Consider the following 20459-nt stretch of genomic DNA (forward strand, 5'->3'; position numbering starts at 1 on the left):
TTCCTAACCCCCCCCCCCCCCCCCCCAAGTCCTCCGTCCGTCCGGCGCAGGAGGTCCTCGAGGAGCTCTGGGGGGGAGGGATGCGGTTAAGAAAAAGGAACGGGATGCGGGGAGCGGGGAGCGGGGCGCGGGGCCGCGTTGGGCTGGCTGGGATGCGGACGTTGGATAATTACGCAGTACCCCCCAAATTTCCGGGGTGTTTGTTTGTGTGGTTGGACCTGCTGGTGCTGCTGGTGCTGCTGGTGCTGGGGTCGGTGCTGGTGCTGGGAGTGCCGAGGACTGCCGAGCACCCTGGTGACCCTGGACGGGAGGGACGGGTGAATTGCTCTTCTTCGGAGGGTGTGCACAACATGGGACGATGGAGGTGGCCACGAGGGAACCCTTTCAGGTGCATTGCGGTCTGGGGGTACCTCAGGGTTTTTATTTTTATTTTTTTTTTTTTGGGGGGGGGGGGGGGGGGGGAGGGGGAGAGGGAGGATTCCCACATGGGCTTCAAGCGTCTGAAGACGGAAATAAAAGCCTAGATAAATACCAGGGTAGAACAAAGAATGGCCATAAAGGATGATAAGGTACCTATAGAATGCTAAAAAGACCTAACCTCACTGCCCTGTCCATGTTCATGTTCATGTCCATGTGGGGAACTGCAGTGTACCTCTGTACATAATATGTATGCGACCTAACAACCAGTGAAGGAGGATAATGATGCATTTGGAACCCTTCAGGACAAGAAAACGGTGGAGACGGGACCTTTGGCAGCCCCGCCATGTGTTTGCTGTCTGTCCCCTCCCCCTTCCCGTCCCCCCTTGCCTTGCCGCGCTGCCGCGGGGTCTTGAATTCCATTTTGCCGAGGTTGGCCACTCCGCCGGCGCGCGGCTTCGGCGCAGCTGACGTCGTTTTGTCGGCCCTACATCCATTGGCCGAGGGGCATTGCACGCTTTCAAAACCCCCCGGATCCCGGTCTGCCCGTCCTTCGACAACAGCCTTGCCTTCTATTCTACTACATACCTTACATCTACTTCTACTCCTACTACTACCACCACTACCACCACCACTGCTACTCCTTTTTACAATTCTCAACACCTCCCTAGACACTCCCATCACCCTTGCTGCTTGCCAACCTTCTCTCTGTTACAACGCCTGGTACCACCCTACGCAGCCAGCTCGCCACCAGACAAGAAACAAAAAACGTCCGGGTGACGTGAAGGAGACCCCGAGGCCCGAGACCAACCAACCTCCCCGGGCGACATCTGACCGGCCTTTTCGACGTCTACCCTACACCCTCTTTCTACCCCCCTCTACCCTCACAGTCAGCTCAACATGTCCTCGGCGTCGTCAGAAGCCGGGCAAACCGCCCTCCCGGCCTCGGTCGCCGACAAGCTGCCGCACATCCCCGAGACCAAGGAGGAGCTCAAGGCCGATGCCAAGGCCGCCGCCTCGACGGGCCTCGCCCAGCTGCGCTCCTTCATCGCCGGCGGCTTCGGTGGCGTCTGCTCCGTCATCGTCGGCCACCCCTTCGACCTCGTCAAGGTCCGCCTGCAGACCGCCGACAAGGGCGTCTACAGCGGCGCCATTGACGTGGTCAAGAAGAGTGTCGCCAAGGACGGCCTGCGGAGGGGTCTCTACGCCGGCGTGTCGGCCCCCCTGTACGGCGTGACGCCCATGTGTACGTGTCTCTCTCTCTCTCTCTCTCTCTCTCTCTCCTTATCCGCTGACCCCTCATGATCATGTCCGCAGTCGCCGTCTCCTTCTGGGGCTACGACCTCGGCAAGTCCATCGTCCGCGCCGTCTCCCCCGTCAACCCGGACGGCTCCCTCTCCATCGCCCAGATCTCGGCCGCCGGCTTCTTCTCGGCCATCCCCATGACCGCCATCACGGCCCCCTTTGAGCGCGTCAAGGTCATCCTCCAGGTCCAGGGCCAAAAGAAGCTCGCCCCCGGCGAGAAGCCAAAGTACGCGGGCGCCGCCGACGTCGTGCGCCAGCTCTACCGCGAGGGCGGCGTCCGCTCCGTCTTCCGCGGCAGCGCCGCCACCCTCGCCCGCGACGGCCCCGGCAGCGCCGCCTACTTTGCCGCCTACGAGTACCTCAAGAAGGAGCTGACCCCGCGCGACCCCGTCACGGGCGAGGCCAGCGGCAAGCTGAGCCTGACGGCCGTCACGTGCGCCGGCGCCGGCGCCGGCATCGCCATGTGGATCCCCGTGTTCCCCATCGACACGGTCAAGAGCCGCCTGCAGACGTCCGAGGGCAGCGTGTCCATTGGCCAGGTCGTCCGGGGGCTGTACGCCCAGGGCGGCATCAAGGCCTTCTTCCCCGGCTTCGGCCCGGCCCTGGCCCGGGCCGTCCCCGCCAACGCGGCCACCTTCTTGGGCGTCGAGCTGGCCCACCAGGCCATGAACAAGGTGTTTAGCTGAGAGGAGGGGTGGTAGCGAAGGGGGGGAGGAAGGACAGGGATGGATCGTGGCTTGAGCAGATCGCGCTGTCTTCTTGTCTTGGGTGCGTTTTTGCCTTTTTTGGTTGGTTGTGGTTGATGGTTTCCCTGGCTCCGGGTCTGCTTCTTCTGTCTGTACTGCCTTCGTTGGGAGTTGGCTGTCCCTCTATATATATAGAAGCGGGTGGAGTTTTTGGGTTGCATTGGCAGGCATACAAAGCATTTCGATCCCATCGGTTCTGATCCATCCTTCTTTCGTCTCTGTTGACCCTGGGGTGGTCACAAAGGTAGTCTCTCTTGTATTGGTTGTTTTTCACTCCCCCAAATGCTTCTAGCTACCTTGGGTACTTGAGGGTTTCGACGGCCATTTTCTTTTCTTTTTTTCTTTCTTTTTTCTTTTTTTTTTTTTTTTTGAGAGAGAGAGAGAGAGAGAAAAAGAGACCAGATCCCACCACCATTATCAACCCCACATGGTCCAACAACAACCCGTGCCTTCACTCCAGTTCCAAAAGGAATCGCCAGCTCTGAACTCGCCGATCAAGTCAAAAACTTTCCCCCGCAGCTCCCGCAAACCCCGCTGCCCAGCAGCCTCACCACATCCTCCCTCTTCACGGCGTCCCCTCCTCCTCCTCCTCCTCCTCCTCCGTCCGAAGCGGGCGGGATCCTCGCCAGCAGCGCGTCCGCGCGGAGCGTGCGGCGTCCGCAAGCGCCGCACCTGCGCGTCGCGCCGGGGGTTTGCACGGCGAGCCCCGACGTGGCGCAGGTTCCGAAGAAGTGCCCGTTGCGACACCCGCTGAGGGCGCCATGCCGCTGGTCGAGCGGCAGGGAGCACAAGTCGCAGGTTTGGGCCGCCAGGGCCGGGGCGAAGAGGTGGCGGAGGGCCAGAGAGCGGCCGGCGTGCGTCGACGGGCCGGTGTTGGAGTCGGGGTGGTGGGTGGTGTTGGTGTTGACGATGTTGATAGGGGCGGCGGCGGCGGCGGCGGCGGCGGCGGCGGTGGTGGTGGTGGTTGTAAAGGAAGGAGGAGAAGAAGGAGGAGGAGCGGCGAAGTAATGCAACCCCGGCACTTCCGGACCGTCTCCGTAGAGGTTCTCAAAGAGCTTCGCCTCGGTGGTGAGGCGGGCGTACTGCGGGCTGCGGATCATGCCCGCGCCGCTCGCGTCGTGAGCGTTGTCGGCAAGCATCTGCTCCAAAAGGTCCGGGTGGATGGGGATGGTGCTGCCGCCGCCGCCGCCGCCGTAGGCCGCTTTCCACTGCTCGAGCTGCGCGGCCACCTCGCGTAGCCGCCGCAGCCGGCGCGACCTGTGGCCGAAGAGCACGCTCGACTTGACCGTGTGCCATCCGCCGCGCTCGGGGTGCTGGGTGCTGTGGCTGCTGACGAGGGCCGCCACCACGCCGCCGCCGGGGGAGAGCGTGAGGCCGTGGATGCGGAAGCGGTGCGGGTGGATCTCGGGCATCTCATGGACGGTGGCCTCGCCGCCTTTGCTGTAGATGCGGGTTCCCTGGTGGCCCTCGGCATCGTCTTCCATGTCCAGGTCCTCATCGTCGTCCCCGTCCTCCTCCTCCTCCTCGTCGTCGTCGTCGTCGTCGTCCACATCGCCATCGTGGCCGCCTTCTTCGTCGTCTTCATCATCCGAGTCCGAGCCAGATCCCTCGGAGAAGCTATCGTCATCGTAGTTACGGGTGAGATGCATATCGGCGGGGATCCGAACGTCGAGCTTCTGAGCGATGGTGCGCACCCATTGCGGCCGAGGGTCCGCGTCAAGATCGTCCGGCGCAGGGACGTTTGTTTCGTACCAGTCCTGCGTCGTGGAGGTGGCCGTCATGCGGACGAGCGTGTAGAGAGGGACCGGCGTTGGGTTGGAGAGATCCGGAGGGTGGATGATGAGGTCTGGCAAAGTTAGCCATGGCAAAGCTCCGGGTCGATACAGACATCACCGGCTTCTCCTACCGCAGATGGGGTTCTGAGACGCGTCGCTACCGTCATCGCGGTAGGCCGTCCGGCAATCCCACACCTTATGCGGCCCCGGCGCGGCCATTGGCCCCCCGCGAAGGGCAACCTCAAAGGGACGGAGGCTGAATCCGGTGGAGATCAGGCCTCGGCATGACATGGTATCGCCATGGGTCCAGATCTGGCCGTGTTAGCGTGCGGCCGAGCAAGGGTCCTTGGGTCGCGCAGCGTCCACCTACCGCATCCTCAAACTCCACGAAGGCGTCGGTCGAAAGGTGGAGGCAGATGCCATACATGTCGCGGTCTTCGACCTCAAGATTGGGCGCTTCCCCTTTCACCCAGGGGTTCCGGATCGTGATCCTCCTGAAGCCAACGTAGTTGCGGTCGATGTAGGAGAGGACGCAGGTGCGGGAGTCGGCCGTCTCCAGCCACGGGCTCCATCTCAAACCGAACGAGGTTCCGTGGGGGACCCAATCGGGGTCGAGAGGCTGAAGCAGACGCTCATGTCAGGAGGCAACGTTCGCAGCCCGATCCAAAGCAAGGCAAAGGAAAAGACACTCACATTTGACGGCTTATGCGGCCCTTCCGCCTTGAACCTCGCGACCTCTCTCACCAGCCAAACCGCCTCCTCCCCCATGCCCTCCTCCGCTTCCTCCGATGATGCCGCACCCGGAGGCCGGCTCGCCAGCGCATCATGAACGCACTGCACGCTCACGACCGCCACCTCCTTCACATCGTTCGCCGTCGCCAGCAGCGCCTGGCCGGGCCCCACCTCGGCCGCCCACGCGAACGCCCTCAGGTACTCGCTGACCTCGGTCTGCTGGCCCGGCAGCACGAGCCTCTCGCCGACCCCCCACAGGACGATCCACGCGTTCAGCTCCCGGCGCTGCAGCATCCCCTGGTTGGCCCTCGGCAGGATCCGCGTCGAGCCGCCGCCGTCGCCGAACACGGCCAGCGTGCCGGCGCCGGTCAGCACGCCCAGGACGGGCCGGCGGTTCACGCCCAGCCCCGACGGCGACCACCCGACGGCGACGACGTGGTTCATGCTGCTTCCCGTGCCGGTGATGGGGCCGTAGCCGGCGCCGCGCGGGCGGTGGGGGCCCAGGCCGGGGACGGTGGCGTCGGACGCCGAGGAGCGGTCCGAGGAGTAGTCGTCGTCGGAGCCGAACGAGTCGTCGTCGTATTCGGAGGCGGAGGAGCCAGGGGAGGGGGAAAAGGCGGCGGCGGCGGCGGAGGCGGCGCTGCCGTCGGCGTGGACGAAGCCCTCGTACGGGAAGGGGAGCCTCTGGGCCGCGAACAGCTCGCGGTTCACGCGCGGGTCGAGAGGAGGAAACGAGACGGGGATGTGCTTCCCGCCCTCCGAGTACTGGGCCCTCAGCGGCTGGTAGGTGTACTTTTTGGGCATGCCCTCGGCGTCCTCCTCGTCCGACGAGTCGTCCTCGCCCGCGAGGATGCTCTCGACGGGTCGGCCATCCTGCTGGGCCTGGATGAGCGCCTTGAGCTTCTCCCTGCGCTGGGAGAGGTCGGGGAACTCGGGCACGAAGACGTGGACCGAGTCGTCGGCCGTGACGACCAGGTCACCGTCGCACGAGAACTGGATGGCCCGTTTGATGAGGGGCCGGGAGTTGATGGTGATTTCGCGGAGGGGGAGGAACTGGGAAGCGGCTGTGAGCGTTGTTCCGGATGGGACATGGGACTCCATGGGCCTGATGGCGGTTGGGTGCAGCATCATGCAATTTGCACAGGGAAAACAAATCCTATGGGCAACCCACCTTTTGCTTGCGCGGCTTCGCAGGAGGCATTGCTTCGTTCATGGTAACGAGCCTGTATGGAACGATGGAAACGGAATGAGAGGGGTATACGAGGCTCGAATTCTACCCATCTTTCTTTTCGGGGCAGTGCGCATTCCTCAATCCCGTTCCTTGCGCTCCGTTCACAACGTTGGAGCGAGGATGGGATGCATCCAAAGAGAGAGAGAGACCTTGTAGTGCAGCACGGAGCAACCGACCAAGGTTTGCCATACTATAATAGCTTCGCTGAACCCTAACCCCGGTCCGTCGCAATAGAGCGTCTGGTCGATCGTGGCCGCGTCGGATGCGAACCATCAGCGAACAAGGCCACCCGCCAATCACTGCATACTATAATGAACGAAACGCCGAAATGTCAATGGGTATCCCTGCTGTGTAATATTCTACTTCCCAGACCCCTCCAAAAACGAACCCAGGCCCCACAGTAATGTACAGCCCGCGACCGCGGCGGCTCCCAACAGCTTCTTGGTGAGCCAGTTCTCCTCCGTCAAGGGCTTCACAAACGGCCCCGCGGCCCCTTTCGAGCCTGGCCCGGCCGGCGTCTGCTTCGCCCCCTTGGCCCTCCTCTCGGCCTCGGCGGCCGCCTCCTCCTCGTCGGCCTTCTTGTGCAGGGCGGCGATGGTCCGGCTCAGCGACAGCAGCTCCTCCTCGAGGGCGGTCGAGTTCCTGGCGCCGTCCACCTCGACGTTTTGGACGTTGCCGAAAAAGTCGGTGACGAGGCGCTTCCGAGCGGCCTCGGCGCCGCCGCGGAACAGATCGTAGCGGACGCCGGCGTTGGAGTGGATCTTTTCGTACGAGTAGCTGTCAAAGAGGTCGCCGAGGGTCTTCTTGCTGCTCGTGTCGCGCACCTCGGTCTCGAGGAACTCGAGGTTGTAGTAGGTGTAGCGGTCGATCACGGCGACGCCGATGTCGTTGTCGGCGTGGTGCGAGTAAGAGGACTGGTCCAGCTCGGAGGAGCCGGTGGCGACGATGTTGGGCGAGTAGAGCTTGCTGTACATGGTGTTTGCTTGGCATGTGTCGATCATGAAGAGGATCTCGTGGTACCTGCGTGGCTGTCAGAACAGGGAGGCAAACCAAGGGCGCGTGCGGCCCCGAGGGGAGGACCCACCTCTTCTTCTCCCACATCTGCTCGAAGGCGTCGGCCAGGTCAAAGGCGCCAATCTCTTCGGCGTCCTGAAACTTGAGAAACTCGTTGCCGCCGTGACCCGTCATGTACACCAGGATGTTGCTCCGCTCGTCGGTCAGCAGGCGCTTGCTGCGCGGCATCTCGTCGCCGACGCGGTCGGTGAGCAGGCGGATGAAGTTCTCTACCGTCACCTCGTAGCCGCGGTAGTCGACCTCGATGTTGTCGCCGTACAGATCGACGGCGCGGTCGGCATTGGAGTAGACGGTGCCGGGGAAGGCGTTGCGCGGGTTGCAGGCCATGTCGTCGGGCAGCATCAAGATGATCTGCGAGTCGGGGATGCCCAGGCGCTTGACGGTTCGGTAGATGGACAGAACGTTGGCAAGGTGACGGTAGTTGAACCAGAAGCGCGAGGTGCACACCAGCACGGCCCAGTTGCTCGTGTGCTCGGCGGCGGCGAGCGTCGCGGCCAGCAGGGCCGGGAGGGCAAAGAGGCCTGAGAGCCTCATGGCGGATCCTCAGGCGGGCGAGAATGCTGCAGAGGTGTCACTCGTGGACGAGGCCACCCGTGGGCCTGTCCCAAACTCGATGGGAAGGGGGAGCCAACCTCGATGCGATGCGAAGACGGCGTGATGCGGATGTAGGATTTGATCGAGATTGGTTCACTGAGTTCGATGAGGCAGGTTCTCAAGGTCCCATGTCCGGGGCGCCCAGGGGGCCGTTCGCCGGTGGCGGGTCTTGGGGGCTAGGGATAGGGTTGACGGCGCATCGTTGCCGTGTGCGCCACCCGTCCCGTACTGTGTAACTGCTGAGCACTGTGTACTGCGTACTACGTTGGTGAGTTACACAGGGAGGCATTGCCGGCACCAAGTCAGTCAAAAGCTTTGTCATGCTTGAAATGACTGACATAGTCCAATAAAGGAACCCCATCTGCCTTTCCGACATCGCCTCGTATCCACCGCCATCGGGGCCACCTGCTGCGGAAAAGCTGGAGGAAACTTGGCTATGGGACACTCACTGCCAGGGACAAGCCGTTCCTCCCGCCGTCGAAGCTCTGTCATCAGCGCGTCATCCTGCCGTCATCCTGGACCGATTTGGGCCGCATCTCGTCTGATGGCCCGGGCCGGAAGCGGGCCCGCCCTACGACGGTCCCGTCCTTGGAGATTGCAAAGCGCCGGGATGGGCTGCTGTCAGAGACCGGACGGATGTCATGGAGAGGGTTACGCGAGCATGCTCCGTTTCGGCACAAAAACCCCAGGGTTTGGCGGTCATCCATCATGCTGCTGGCCAGGTCTTCCCCGTCCTGCCCGCCTCCTCAGCGGTTGGAAGAAGGGCGGCATGGCAAGAAAGAACCTTGATCCCCACGTGCAAATGTCGAGTGATCCCAGGGGAGTGGAGCCCATGCCCCCGGAGAGCAAAAATGCATCCACAACGAACCCATGCCAAGCTGCAACCGCCCCCCCCCCCTCGTCCAGAAGCCGCTGCGTCTGCGGCATCAGCTGCCAATTCCCCGCGTTCATCCCCCGCGCCGCACGCTGTCATCGCTGAAGCATCCCATCTTTTGCATGTGGGCATGGGTTCTGGGCGCCGGGTCCAGCAACAAAAACTGCCCCCGTCTCCTCCAACCAGCCCGCAAACATCGTCATCGTCTTTTCCTCTCCCACCCCCAATTCCGTGGTTTTCGTGGTTTTCGTGGTTAGGACAAACCGGGGCATTGGACACTGCAGTCTGAGCGTTGGGTGTCGGATTGAATCATTGTTTCTGCCTTTTGTTCTCTTCTTTCTTTTTTTTTCCTTTCTGTCTTGCATCCTCCATCCACCCCGGACGCTCTCCTTTTTTCGAACCGCTCTTCCTCCCGTCATCGTCTTGACCGCTCAACAGCCGCCCCCAAGCACCAACGTTACATCAGCAACACTTCTTGCCATAATCCTCCCGCCGAGAGCTCACGGACGCCATGGGATTGCCTCCCGCCTACCTCTTTGTCGTCCGGTACGTTGTCGTCGGCCCCGCACCCCATCCGAATCATCACATGCTTCGCTCGCCTTCGTCCTGTGCAAGCTGGCGTGGCCTGCTGCTGACGGCGTTCCCAGGCACGGCTTACGGCTCGACGCCGCCGACAAGCAGTGGCATCTCTCATCCCCGACCCCCTACGACCCTCCTCTGACCTACAGCGGCTGGCAGCAAGCGCAGAGCCTCGGCGTCAGGATAGCCTCCATCCTCCGCGACCGAATCCGCGAAGACGAGCTCGCCGCAGGCCGCAACCCGGACCCATCTGCGAAACGCAAGCGCAAGAAATACCAGGTCGTGCTCCACAGCTCGCCGTTCCTCCGATGCATCCAAACGTCCATCGCCATCAGCGCCGGCCTCGCCCGCGACTCGACCCCGTTTGTCTCCTCCATCGCCCATGCCACCGGCCCAGCCACCGCTCCGCAGACACCGCCGTCCGCTTCCAACGGCTGGCCGAAGCCCACTCTCGTCACGGATGTGCCTCCGGCCGCGGCCCCGGGAAGAATCTGCAAGTCGGTTCTGCGCTTGGACGCCTTCCTCGGCGAGTGGCTCAACCCGAGCTACTTTGAGCTCATCACCCCGCCCCCCGAATCCGTCATGATGCTCGCCAGCGCCACCGCCGACCTGCTGCGCCGCGAGGACTACACCCATTACCCCGATATCCCCTCCAACAATCCAGCCAACCTTCAGGGCCATCTCTGGAGCCCCGTCTCCTGCGAGGGCTCCAGGTCGCCGCCTCCCAATTTTCGAGCGTCTGTGACCTCGTCCTCGGATGCATCCGCCCAGCCAACCCCGACCGGCTACGTGGCGCCCGTACCCCACTACGCCATCAGCAACAACAATACGATCCCCCCAGGGTACGTCTCGCACGCCCGGGATGCCTGCGTCGCCGTCGACTACCAGTGGCACTCGAACCGGAGCGGCCTGAACTGGGGCGATGGCGGGACCTACCCCGAGGAGTGGGCGGCCATGCACAAGCGGTTCCGAGCTGGCGTGCAGAGCCTCGTCGATTGGTACTCTACCGCCGACGTGCCCACCCTGCCCGTCACCAAGACGGTGCGCCCGGAGCCCCTGGACCTGGATGACGAAGACGACGTTGAGACCGAGGCCGTGGTCATTCTCGTGTCCCACGGCGCCGGGTGCAACGCCCTGATCGGCGCCATCACGCACCAACCCGTGCTCATGGACGTCGCCATGGCCTCCCTGACCATGGCCGTGCGCAAGCCAGGCATCCAAGAAAAGCTCGCTTCCTGGCCGGGGAACACCAAGCCCAAGGTCCACGAGCTCTACGATCTCAAGATCTTCGCCAGCACCGAGCACCTGCGGTCTGCCTCGGGCACGCTGTCGGGCTCGGCGAATCTGTCGGCGCCCCTGAACGGCATCCGCGGGCGGCACTCGTCCTTTTCCACGTCCATCAACAGCTTCACCTGGAACGACGGCCTGGGGCCCAGGGGCTCGGCCGCGAGTCCCGGCCTGAGCAGCCTTCGGACATCCAACGAGTCGACCATCCCGCGCCTCAGCTTCAACCACGGCAGCTCTGGAGGCATCACCATCGGGAGCGGAGTAACGTCCTTCATTAGCTCGCGGCCGTCCTACTCGGGCCGCTCTTCCATCGGCAGCACGGGGCTCTGGTCACCGCGCTCTGATAGGGACGACGATGACGACGACGATTTCATCGACTTCCCGTTTGGCGGGAGGTCATCCTCCTCGGCTACCACTACTGCTACCGCGACGATGTCCACCGCAGGCGCGGCCAACACGTCATCCACCGCCGCCACCCTCGGTCGCGCTCTAGAGAAGGTGGATCTCACCGGGGCTGGCACACGGACGGAGCCAGGTTTGGGAATCTCATCGATGAACTCCTCCTCCGCCATGCGCTCAGCAAGGCCTGACCCCGGCCAGCTCGGTGTCGGCGCCGGCGGCTTGTGGGGTCAGGCCCCCACCACACCTCCGGACGACGCTGACCGGCTGAGGGACACGAGCGCGTCGAAGAGGAGGTGGACCGTTACGGAACGCGGAGCGTAGGGCGCCGTGGCTCCGAGAGGAAGAGCGTTGTGGGATGGGAGCAGTTGAATTTAATTTGTTGTTGTTGTTGTTGTTGTTGTAAAAGTGCACCTTGGGAGTATGGTTTTCGAATAGGAAGGCAATCTTACAAGCGACGGGGTCATCATTCTTTGGGTTCTATTTGTACAAGGGAGCGAGGAAGGGAGGAGCTGATGATACCACTGAAGGAAGGGACCTTAGCCATTGCGAATACCAGGTATTTCTTTTTTTTTTTTCGTCTGATTTGTTTATTATAAAGGAAAGAAATAGAAAAAAACAAGAAAATAAACATGATTGGGAGTTTTACAACGACGGTGCACCTGGCGTAAACGCCGTGGATGCTCTCTGGTACCTAGTTACTACAGCACACGGGAAGCGACAAGAGAAGAATAAAGACAGAAAAGCAAAAGGGAGCATAGGCGGCAACGGCTTTACTATAGGTGCCGGCTCTCGCCGAGGGCATGGCACCGTTCGTGGTTTTGTACTGTACGGGAATTCCGGAGATGGAGCATGGTCATTGAAAGGTAGTTAGTTATCTGGACTAGGTAATAATGCTGAGAGGGACATCTGGGTGAGGTGTTGCGTTGCCGTTTTGCCAACCGCCTCAGTTCCAAATGTCGTGGAGAACATCGTCAGGCCCGGCGCCTTGGGACCTGCCGGCTACGTTTTCTTCGCCCTGGAAGAGTCGCTGACGCCAGGCTGGGGGGTCGCAGTGTACAGTAGAACTGCCTATGGACCGAGATCATCTTGCCTACTTTATCTTTTCTTATTAGGTCAGCTCCTAAGCTGCAACTTCTTTTTTTTTAAAAAAAAAACAAAAAAAAAAAAAAAGAGGGTGGGGGGAAGTGGATGAATAGCATTGCATAGTAGCTTCAAGAAACAGGCTGAACGAGAGAGGTTCGAAACATGATGAAGCGTATGCTCTGTCGAGGATACCTGGGTCCCGTCTTCCATCAAGACCAAACACGGGGAAACGGAACGGGACGGGACGGGACGGGACCAGAGAGGAACGGAACGGGATGCCGGGATCGTACAAGAGGGACAAAAAACACGGTTCGGGAAGATCATCAAGTTCCTTTAAAACCTTTCGTGGGCTGTTATTCGTCAGGACCGACCACCTTCCTGAGCAAACCATGCGAAACCCTTGGAATACTCGGCAGCGCGTGCGCAATGTCTGTCTAATTAGACTACAATTGTATTTGGATTTGTTGTTGTGGTGTGAACAGGCATCTGAGTTGGTGAAGTGGCATCAACCAAACCGCATAAAAAAAGAGTGTTTTTATATTGTTGAGGGGGGGAAAGGGGGTATCATAGTTCCTACTCTTCCTTTTTCTTTCCCCTCCCATCTGCCCTGGGGTATCCATTCTCATCAGCCAAGTCGTTAACGAAAGAAGTCCTCCCACATCTTCCTTTTCCTTTCCCTCTCGCACACATACCAATCTGGATCTTCCCAGATGCTTCTTGCGCCCCCCTCCTTGGTTGCCCGCCACATCTCAGACATTATGGTGTACCTAGGCACTAGAAAAAAGCCCGGCCGATCAACAGACTCGGAATACAGTAAAAAAAAAAGAAAAGGAAGAAAAAAAAAAGAATGATATCCTTTCCTTCTGTCTCTCACACTTTGCTATCCCTCAACAACACCATCACCACCACCCCACCCCCCTCTTCAATCCGTATCAAAGAAGCTCCCGTTCTTGGCCTTGAGCGCCTCCAGGTCGACCTGCCCCATGACCAAGCCGTCCCACCTCCGGACGACGGCGCCCCACAGCCACCACACGCTCGCCACCGTCGCGCCGACGATGGCCAGCGAGATGGACGAGCCGATGCAGAAGCCGCGGAGCGCGAGCAGCGCCTGCCAGTACCCGCGCACGTCGCCGTGGCTGCGGGGCACGGCGATGGCGAAGGCGCCGGCGAAGAGCGCGCGCCAGCACGCGACGCCGGCCGCCATGTCGGCCGTGTTGCGCACGTTGGCGGCGAGGTTGGCCGCCGTGTAGGCGGCGCTGGCGCGGACGAGGGGCGGCGCCGTGGACTCGAGCAGCGCGGCGCCCGCGGCGAGCATCCCCAGCGCGAAGCTCAGCGCGGGCACGCTGACGCCCGTCTCGTCCGGGCCCGGGAGGGCGACGGGCGCGCCGCCGTCGCCCGGGCCGAGCGGCAGCGAGTTGGTCAGGTGCAGCCCGAACACGAGGGTGCCCAGGAAGGCGAGGAAGGAGCCGGCGGCGACGACGGAGGCGTGGAACTTGGGCGTGAAGCGGGCGGGCTGCTGCCAGTGCGGGAGGAGGGAGGAGGCGGCGACGACGGCGGTGGCCAAGAGGAAGGGGGCGAGGAACATGGCGCCGATGACGCCGGGGCGGAGGGCGAAGGGGAAGGGCCGGAGGGCGAGGGACAGGGAGGAAGAGAGGCCCCAGAGGGAGGACGTCGGGAGGAGGGAGAGGACGGCGAGGAGGGCGGTGGTCGGCGAGACGAAGGCGCGCGGCGCCTGAAGGAGGATGGCGAGGTCGGCAGGGCCGCGGTAGCCGTAGGGCTTGAGCTTGGCGAGGTAGCCCACGATGGTCTCGACGGACAGGAGACGGCGCGGGCTGGGAGGGTACTCGGACTTGAACTGGCTGGCGCCCGTCGCGGGGGTTTGCGCAAAGGTGAGCTTGCGGTCAAAGGTCGTTTCCGGGATGCCGAGGGCGACGGCGGGGATGGCGATGAAGAAGAAGCTGCTGAGCACCGTGAACTGCAGCTGAAAGCCGCCGGGACCCTGCGAGGCCACGCCGCCCAGCAGCGGCGGCCCCCAGGTGGTGGCCACGGCGACGACGGAGTGGATGGCCACGCGCGCGTTCCGCTCGTGTTCCTTTGGCGTTGCAACCGTCAGCGGCCGGATCATTGGCACGATCCCCGAATGCGAAGCGTTTGGGCTTACAAAGTAGGTGTCCTGGATGGACCCCAGGACCAGCGTGTCGAAGGCGCCCCAGCCCAGGCCCTGGAACACGCGAGCGGCCATGCACTCGGCGTAGCTCCTGGCCACGTTGGTGTTCCAAATGGTTCCGATAAACACAAGCAAGAAGGAGGCGAGGTACAGCGGGCGCTTGCCGCATACCCGCGAGGCCGCGAGGCATAGGAAGCCGGTGAAAAAGGAGAGAATCAGAGGCACGCCCGTCAAGGCGGCAATGTCCTTGTAAGGACGGTCGTAGAGCTCGGCAAGCTCGGCGTTCACGGTCATCAAGATGGTCTTGGTCACGCCCGTCATGGCGACGACGACGAGGAGGGACCAAAAGTGCAGCTCCTTCCTCCAGGCAGGCCAGTTCTGCGCCGCGTCAGCGCCTCGTTGGTGGCTTGCGCCCCGGGGCATCCGGCACGGAGCCAGACAGAAGAACGGCTTCACTCACCAGGGGGTCGTCAGGGTCGTCGCTCGGCTGCGGGACCAGCTCAACGCGGCCGAACTTGCCCTGCGCGTACTTGACCTGCCTCCTCGACGCCAGCGTGGTCCAGGAGAGCCTCTTGGTGGAGGTGGCGAGCCGTATCGGAACCACCCCGGACGTCTGGGTGGCGGCGGTGGCCGGCCGCGTCGGAGGGTTCATGGAAAGGGGCTCCTGCGGCCGGATCGGCGGGGTTCGGGCCGTCGCGGGCGGCTTGAGGCTCGACGCCGACGACTTGACGCTCGGCGTCGGCGGCAGCGGCCTCTTGGGAGGTTCCGAGGGCGGTTCGGAGGCGCTGGCGAGAACGGCCTTGGGGAGGCTCTTGGCCGCCTCGGCCGGCAGCGGCGGGAGGTCTTTCGGAGGCGGCGGTGGGGGAACGTCCGGGTCCGAACTGCTGCTGCTTTGCGCCGCCGCCGCCGCCGCCGCCGCCGCCGCCGCCACGTTGCCCCCATCCCTCGTGCCAGGCCGGCTCGTCCCCAACCCTCCGTAACCCTCTTGTCCTGTCTCCGACCCCATGGCGCCCACGTGGTAGAACGATCAACGCACACCTCGACTCACGGAGGAGATGTGGTGTTGGAAACGAATGTCATGCGTCGTCGTCGCTGTCCTGCAGTCGAGACTCGAGGTTTGGTGTTTTGGGGGGTGGGCCGAATCGCGGACAAGGAGGTCGGCGGAGGGGAGCAAGAAGGGAACGGGGGGGGAGGGAGGCACGCTTCTACATAGGTATGGTGACAATACATTGGGCAGCGGAAGGCCAAACAAGCAAGGGCTAACTCGTCACAGAGTTTGCTGAGCGCACCCTGGCACGGTGACGGTGACATGCTGTGTGGGGTTCTGTCCCCCTGCACTTCCACTTCACCTTGTCACGCTGTTCCATACTACTACTACAGAGAGACTTACTCCCGCCTCGCAAGGCGCTTTGCTCAGGACAAGCCCCCCCCTCAAAAAAAAACTGACTAGTCGCGCCGAGCAAGGCGTGACGGTCGATCATCCGAACGCTCTCGATCCAGGAAACGTGACTGCTGACGGCGTGCTGACACGTCGTGGTGCCATCATGCACAGGGTGATGAGGAGAAGCGTCTGTGTGCCATGGCCCCTTGCTTCCTCCCGGTCCAAGCGCCCTATGGCGTTGAAGGTTGAAAAGCTGCGGCAAGCAGAGCCCCACCGGCCGCCTTTCGTCCCGGTTGCATGGTACTGTAGCATCCAGGGTCAGGCTCACCGTTGTCCGGGCTGCGTGGGATCGGAGTGATCCGGAGGCTGAAACAAAGTTACACGAGATCGCCTCGTGGGAAGGTTTCGCATTCGGAGATTGGCTTTTTCTTTTCTTTCTTTCTGGTTGAGCACCTCGGAGAGCACGCTTGCACGACAAGTTACATACAGCCTACGTGCCTATGTAATAATATAGTAGACATGGAAGGCAAAAGGCATGCCACATCCGACTTGCAAGTAACCCCAGCAAATTTCAGGCTGGAAGGGTGGATTCTTACCGTTGAAGGAGACGCCCCTGGTGGGGAAGATGGTGACGCAGGGGAAGTAAAAAGAGTGGAGCCCAGCAAGGGAGCTGCCGACCGGGGGTTCCACTTTGCATCCCATCTGCAGCTCGGCTCGTGCAAGTCCACTTCCACGCTGAACGCCAAGTTTATTTAACTCATTAACGAACGTACTACAGTACTACTACATACTGTGGATGGTCTCTGGAGCCTCAACCAACGTCTGCCGCCCACTCCCGACGACGGCTACCTGTACTTACTACATACACAGTATACGTCTCTCGAGTCGCTGCAAAGACTAGGCATGGACAAGGTTAAAAAAAAGAATAACAAACAGACACGTATTCATCTGTTTATTTCCCAACTCCGTCATCCACACATTCGCCGTATCTTTCTGTCTTTCTCTCGACGCGTCGCCGTAACCGAGTGGCTCGGTGTGCTGGTGTGCTAGCAGGGAACAGCGTCCAACCTTGGAGCCTTGCCTCTCGTCGAACATTCCACGGCGAAAAAAAAAGACAAGCCTCTGGGCTCATGGAGTCGGCGGTGACCCGGGGCACCCTGACGGTTCTTGGGGACGCGTCAAGGGCGGGCCCGTCTCAGACCGCCAAAAAGGAGCTCGCTGCCCGCCACCCAACTCGAAACGCCCAGGAGCCCCGTGCGCGCGCCCCGCCCGGCAGTAACCTTCTCCGTCACCCAACGTCACATTCACGACAACGACGACGACGACGACGACGATGACGACGTCGTCCAGCCTTCGCCTGTTTTTTACCAACGTTTTGAAGACCAAGGCTATCCAGTGAACAAGGCCCGCCGCGTTGGCCAGAGAAACCAGCAAGGTTTTTTTTTTTTTTTTTTTTTTTTTTTTTTTTTTTTTTACGTGGGTGTCTTAGTCCTTTTGTAGTAGTATGTAAACCATGCTTTTCCATGTCACCTCCTATGGTGTTGACTTCCGGCCCTGGACGGTGGTCTTCTCGACTACACAGTACTCATCTCTGGAAAGCATTCGGCGCCTCGGACCCTCTGCCTCGGACCAGCGGGCTCCTCTTCACCTCTTCACCACGGAGCTCCTCTGTGCTGGCTGGCGTTTCAACTCTTGTTTCTTCGTCAACCCTCTCCCACCCGGCACCGCTCACCTGAGTAGATCTCGGTTGGGGGTTGCCTCGGCTGGGAGAAACGCATGACATCGATGGCCGTGATGAAGCCCGGTCGAGCCCATATTGGGGTCGATCACGCAACCCTGCCGCCGGCACTGCACATCGCCGCGTAAAGTCTCCGCAGCTTCAACCCGGAATCTTGTCATTGCTGCCCCCTCCAACGACTTGCCGTCACATTCCTACCATGTCAATCCCGTTTGCCCGGCACTTGTTCCGAACCCTCTCCCTCTCTCGCCTGGTAACGGTCAACCCCCCACCGTCCATCCTTCCGCCGCCTCCGCCTCGGCTTCCTCACTGATGGCCGACGCGAGGGCCAAAAATATCCCGCATTCACGCCGCCTTGGTGTACGATCATCGGCCGAGTCCCGACGAGGTTGGTTTTGGTTGGCCGTCACAACCAAGGGCGTTCCGGAGATCCCAGGTGCCCGCTGCCGCATCGCAAACGGCCCAGCCTCGAGCAGGCGGGCTGTCCGCCGAGTTCGGAACGGGGCCCGGTACATAGAGGGAGTGGTCAACCCGCCATCGGATGCTCGTGCTAACCGACAGGAGTGAAACGCCATATCCCGGAATAGCTGGCTACGTAAAGGTTGAACATGGCCGTGCTCCGGCGGCTTTCCTTGCTTGGTCAGCCTGGTCTGGGGCCGGAGTGCAATGAACATGACCTGCCTGTCATGCCTGATCTCTGGAGAGGTGGAAGATGACGCTTTGCGGTCGGTTGAGCCCGAATGCCGAGCTGGCAGCGAGGCCAGCGACGTGCCCTGAACGTTTCATGTCCCCATTTTCCCAATGCAAATGCCATCTGGGAAGAAGCGATTGCTCCCTTGCCTTGCCTCTTGATGCTTGCGTTGGACGGCACCCAGGAGTGCTCGGTGTCTGTCAACACGACCAACCACCAAGGAAAGACGCTGCAGCGCTGCCGGCGTTCATAACACATGTTCCTCCGCAAATGCAGTCGCCAGGGTTTTATACTTTTGTTGGTTGCGATGTAGTAGTTATTGATAAACAGGCGGTAAAAACTCGATAGAATCCCCCGGCATTCTACCCTCTCTCTGCATGGGCAGGACGATGCTTTCGGTAGGGGATAATGCGGGATTTTTCTCTTTTTTCTTTTTTCTCTTTTACTTCCTTGGTTCCGGTGGACGGGGACGTAGGGGTCCAAGAAGCGTGCAAACTAGTTACCACTTTTGCCCCAAAACCAAACACGATCTGGGTCGAGCCGTCTCTCTACCATCTGTCTATGATCGTACATACCAACATCACACGGAACAAACCCCATACCCCGGATTTCGCCATCAGCTCACGGCGCAGTTCCCATCGACATCCTCCAAGCTGGTCCTGGATGCGGTTGGCGGGCGATACATCATGGCTTGCAGCACCAGCTTCTCCTCCTCGCCCGGCACTTGGATCCAAAACGAGCCGACCCACGCAAACCCCAAGAACGTGTACAGCTCGCGGCCCATGGGGCTCGCCATGACGGACATGTGCCGCAGGGAGTCCCGCCTCACGAGATCCATGGCCCACCGACACAGGGCGGAGCCGTGGCCTCGCCGTTGGAACTGGGGCAGCGTGGCCAGGATCTGCAGGTGCATTTGCTCGGGGCCCAACGGGCGAAAGAACTTATCGTACGCCTTCATCTGGCCCCGCCTGAACTCGTCAAAGTGCTCGTGGTTGGCATCCCGCCGGTGCTTGCCCCCTCGCTCCTCCACCTCCGTCACGGCTACGCAGCAGTTAGCGGGCGTTTGTCGATGCGGGGCTGGCGGCCGCGGCAGAGAAGAGCCATCAGCAAACGAAACGGAGAGACTTGCGATCCTGCGGCTTGTACCCCGGGCCGTACCGACGTTTGTTGATGTACGATACGTCCCAGACCCCAAACGCTACCACCTCGGCGGGCCCCCCGGGCTCCAGGCTGTCCTCGACCACCATGACGACCCAATCATCGTGCTCCGGGTCGAGAAAGTACTCAAAGAGCATCCGCGTGTACTTGTAGTGGTCCTCGGGATGCTGCTTGCGGTAGGGGAAGCGGTAGTCCCATTGGGGGTCCAAGGGCATGGTGTTGATGATGACCCTGGTGACGGCATCAACGTCGCCGGGAAGACCCATCCGGGGCTCCATGACCAGCTCTGCGGGCTTGCGCCAGGTCTGAGATTGAGCGAGCTTGGCTGTGCTGTGCTATGCTGTGCTGTTCAATGGGCAGTGAGAACGGGCAGGCGAGGGGACAAGTTGTGCCGGTTCGTTGAATCAACAGGTCAACCAGCTCTCAAGGTTGCAAGTGCCAAACGGATGAGCAAAGAGCAGAAAGAGAGAAGCCTCATTGCATTTCGCCCCGAACCCGACGCCTTCCCCCCTCCCTTTTCATCGTCAGGCGAGAAGACCCAAGCCCGAAGCCGGGCAGGCCTCCCACCTAGGACCCGGACGTCTCTCACTAAGGTGACGCCGTCATCACGCTGAAACGCCAACGGCTCGCCGCAATTCCACGACCGACGACATGTCACGACACGTCTGAAATAAGACAGCAAGGTTGCTCGGGATCATGAGGTGGGCTAGTGGCACAAGATGCTCACGCGCGTGGCCCGACGCGCGTTCCCTGGCCAGACGCCGCCACGTTCACCAGAGCTGAAGCACGCACCAAGGTGGTGGCTCGGCGCCTCGCTCGTGCCGTAGGGGCTGCATCTTGGCATGGGAAGCGCCCCGCGACATGGCGAAACGCCCCCGCAGACAAGGCTTGGGGTGCGCCCTGCGAGAGCCAGCAACGGACAGGAGCAGGAGGAAGAGAAGAGGCCATGGTCACAAACCGTCCTTCTTCTTCGCGCCGGTATTAGCGTATCCCCCCCCCCCCCCCCCTCCTCCGGCCACCACCTCATGTCTTCGGCCGATGCACGAGATGGCTTATTCGTGGAGCGCATGTCTGCAGAAGCGCTTTGGTAGCAGCCTACTCCCAAGCTGGAACTGCGGTGAGTGAAACGGGCAATGAGGCGCAGCGAGGGACGCCGCCATGATTGGGCACCAAGAAACGCAGCCTCCAGGGTAGCTCCGGGGCGCAGGATGGTTGTTCGTGGGGG

General features: G+C 61.5%; 6 protein-coding genes across 6 annotated transcripts; 2 read left to right on the top strand and 4 right to left on the bottom strand.

Moving 5' to 3' along the window:
• Positions 1-1317: 1317 nt before the first annotated feature.
• Positions 1318-2408, top strand: VTJ83DRAFT_4405 (uncharacterized protein; the record flags this gene model as incomplete). Its single annotated transcript, XM_071010891.1, has 2 exons — positions 1318-1663; positions 1735-2408. The coding sequence occupies 2 exons, from the start codon at positions 1318-1320 to the stop codon at positions 2406-2408; spliced, it is 1020 nt and encodes a 339-aa protein (XP_070865855.1).
• Positions 2409-2962: 554 nt separating this feature from the next.
• Positions 2963-6188, bottom strand: VTJ83DRAFT_4406 (uncharacterized protein; the record flags this gene model as incomplete). Its single annotated transcript, XM_071010892.1, has 5 exons — positions 2963-4314; positions 4375-4555; positions 4614-4862; positions 4937-6028; positions 6147-6188. 5 exons carry the CDS (start codon positions 6186-6188, stop codon positions 2963-2965), a joined length of 2916 nt encoding a protein of 971 aa, XP_070865856.1.
• A 377-nt stretch (positions 6189-6565) lies between these two features.
• VTJ83DRAFT_4407 (uncharacterized protein) lies at positions 6566-7814 on the bottom strand (the record flags this gene model as incomplete). The annotated part of the gene is made up of 2 exons (XM_071010893.1): positions 6566-7226; positions 7291-7814. The coding sequence occupies 2 exons, from the start codon at positions 7812-7814 to the stop codon at positions 6566-6568; spliced, it is 1185 nt and encodes a 394-aa protein (XP_070865857.1).
• A 1445-nt stretch (positions 7815-9259) lies between these two features.
• Positions 9260-11337, top strand: VTJ83DRAFT_4408 (uncharacterized protein; the record flags this gene model as incomplete). Its single annotated transcript, XM_071010894.1, has 2 exons — positions 9260-9294; positions 9396-11337. 2 exons carry the CDS (start codon positions 9260-9262, stop codon positions 11335-11337), a joined length of 1977 nt encoding a protein of 658 aa, XP_070865858.1.
• A 1684-nt stretch (positions 11338-13021) lies between these two features.
• VTJ83DRAFT_4409 (uncharacterized protein) lies at positions 13022-15272 on the bottom strand (the record flags this gene model as incomplete). Its single annotated transcript, XM_071010895.1, has 3 exons — positions 13022-14191; positions 14261-14644; positions 14727-15272. The coding sequence occupies 3 exons, from the start codon at positions 15270-15272 to the stop codon at positions 13022-13024; spliced, it is 2100 nt and encodes a 699-aa protein (XP_070865859.1).
• Positions 15273-18692: 3420 nt separating this feature from the next.
• On the bottom strand, positions 18693-19512 carry VTJ83DRAFT_4410 (uncharacterized protein; the record flags this gene model as incomplete). Its single annotated transcript, XM_071010897.1, has 2 exons — positions 18693-19117; positions 19206-19512. The coding sequence occupies 2 exons, from the start codon at positions 19510-19512 to the stop codon at positions 18693-18695; spliced, it is 732 nt and encodes a 243-aa protein (XP_070865860.1).
• Positions 19513-20459: the final 947 nt, after the last annotated feature.

This window comes from Remersonia thermophila, chromosome 4, assembly GCF_042764415.1.
Source record: "Remersonia thermophila strain ATCC 22073 chromosome 4, whole genome shotgun sequence".
NCBI classification, from domain to species: Eukaryota; Fungi; Ascomycota; class Sordariomycetes; order Sordariales; family Chaetomiaceae; genus Remersonia; species Remersonia thermophila.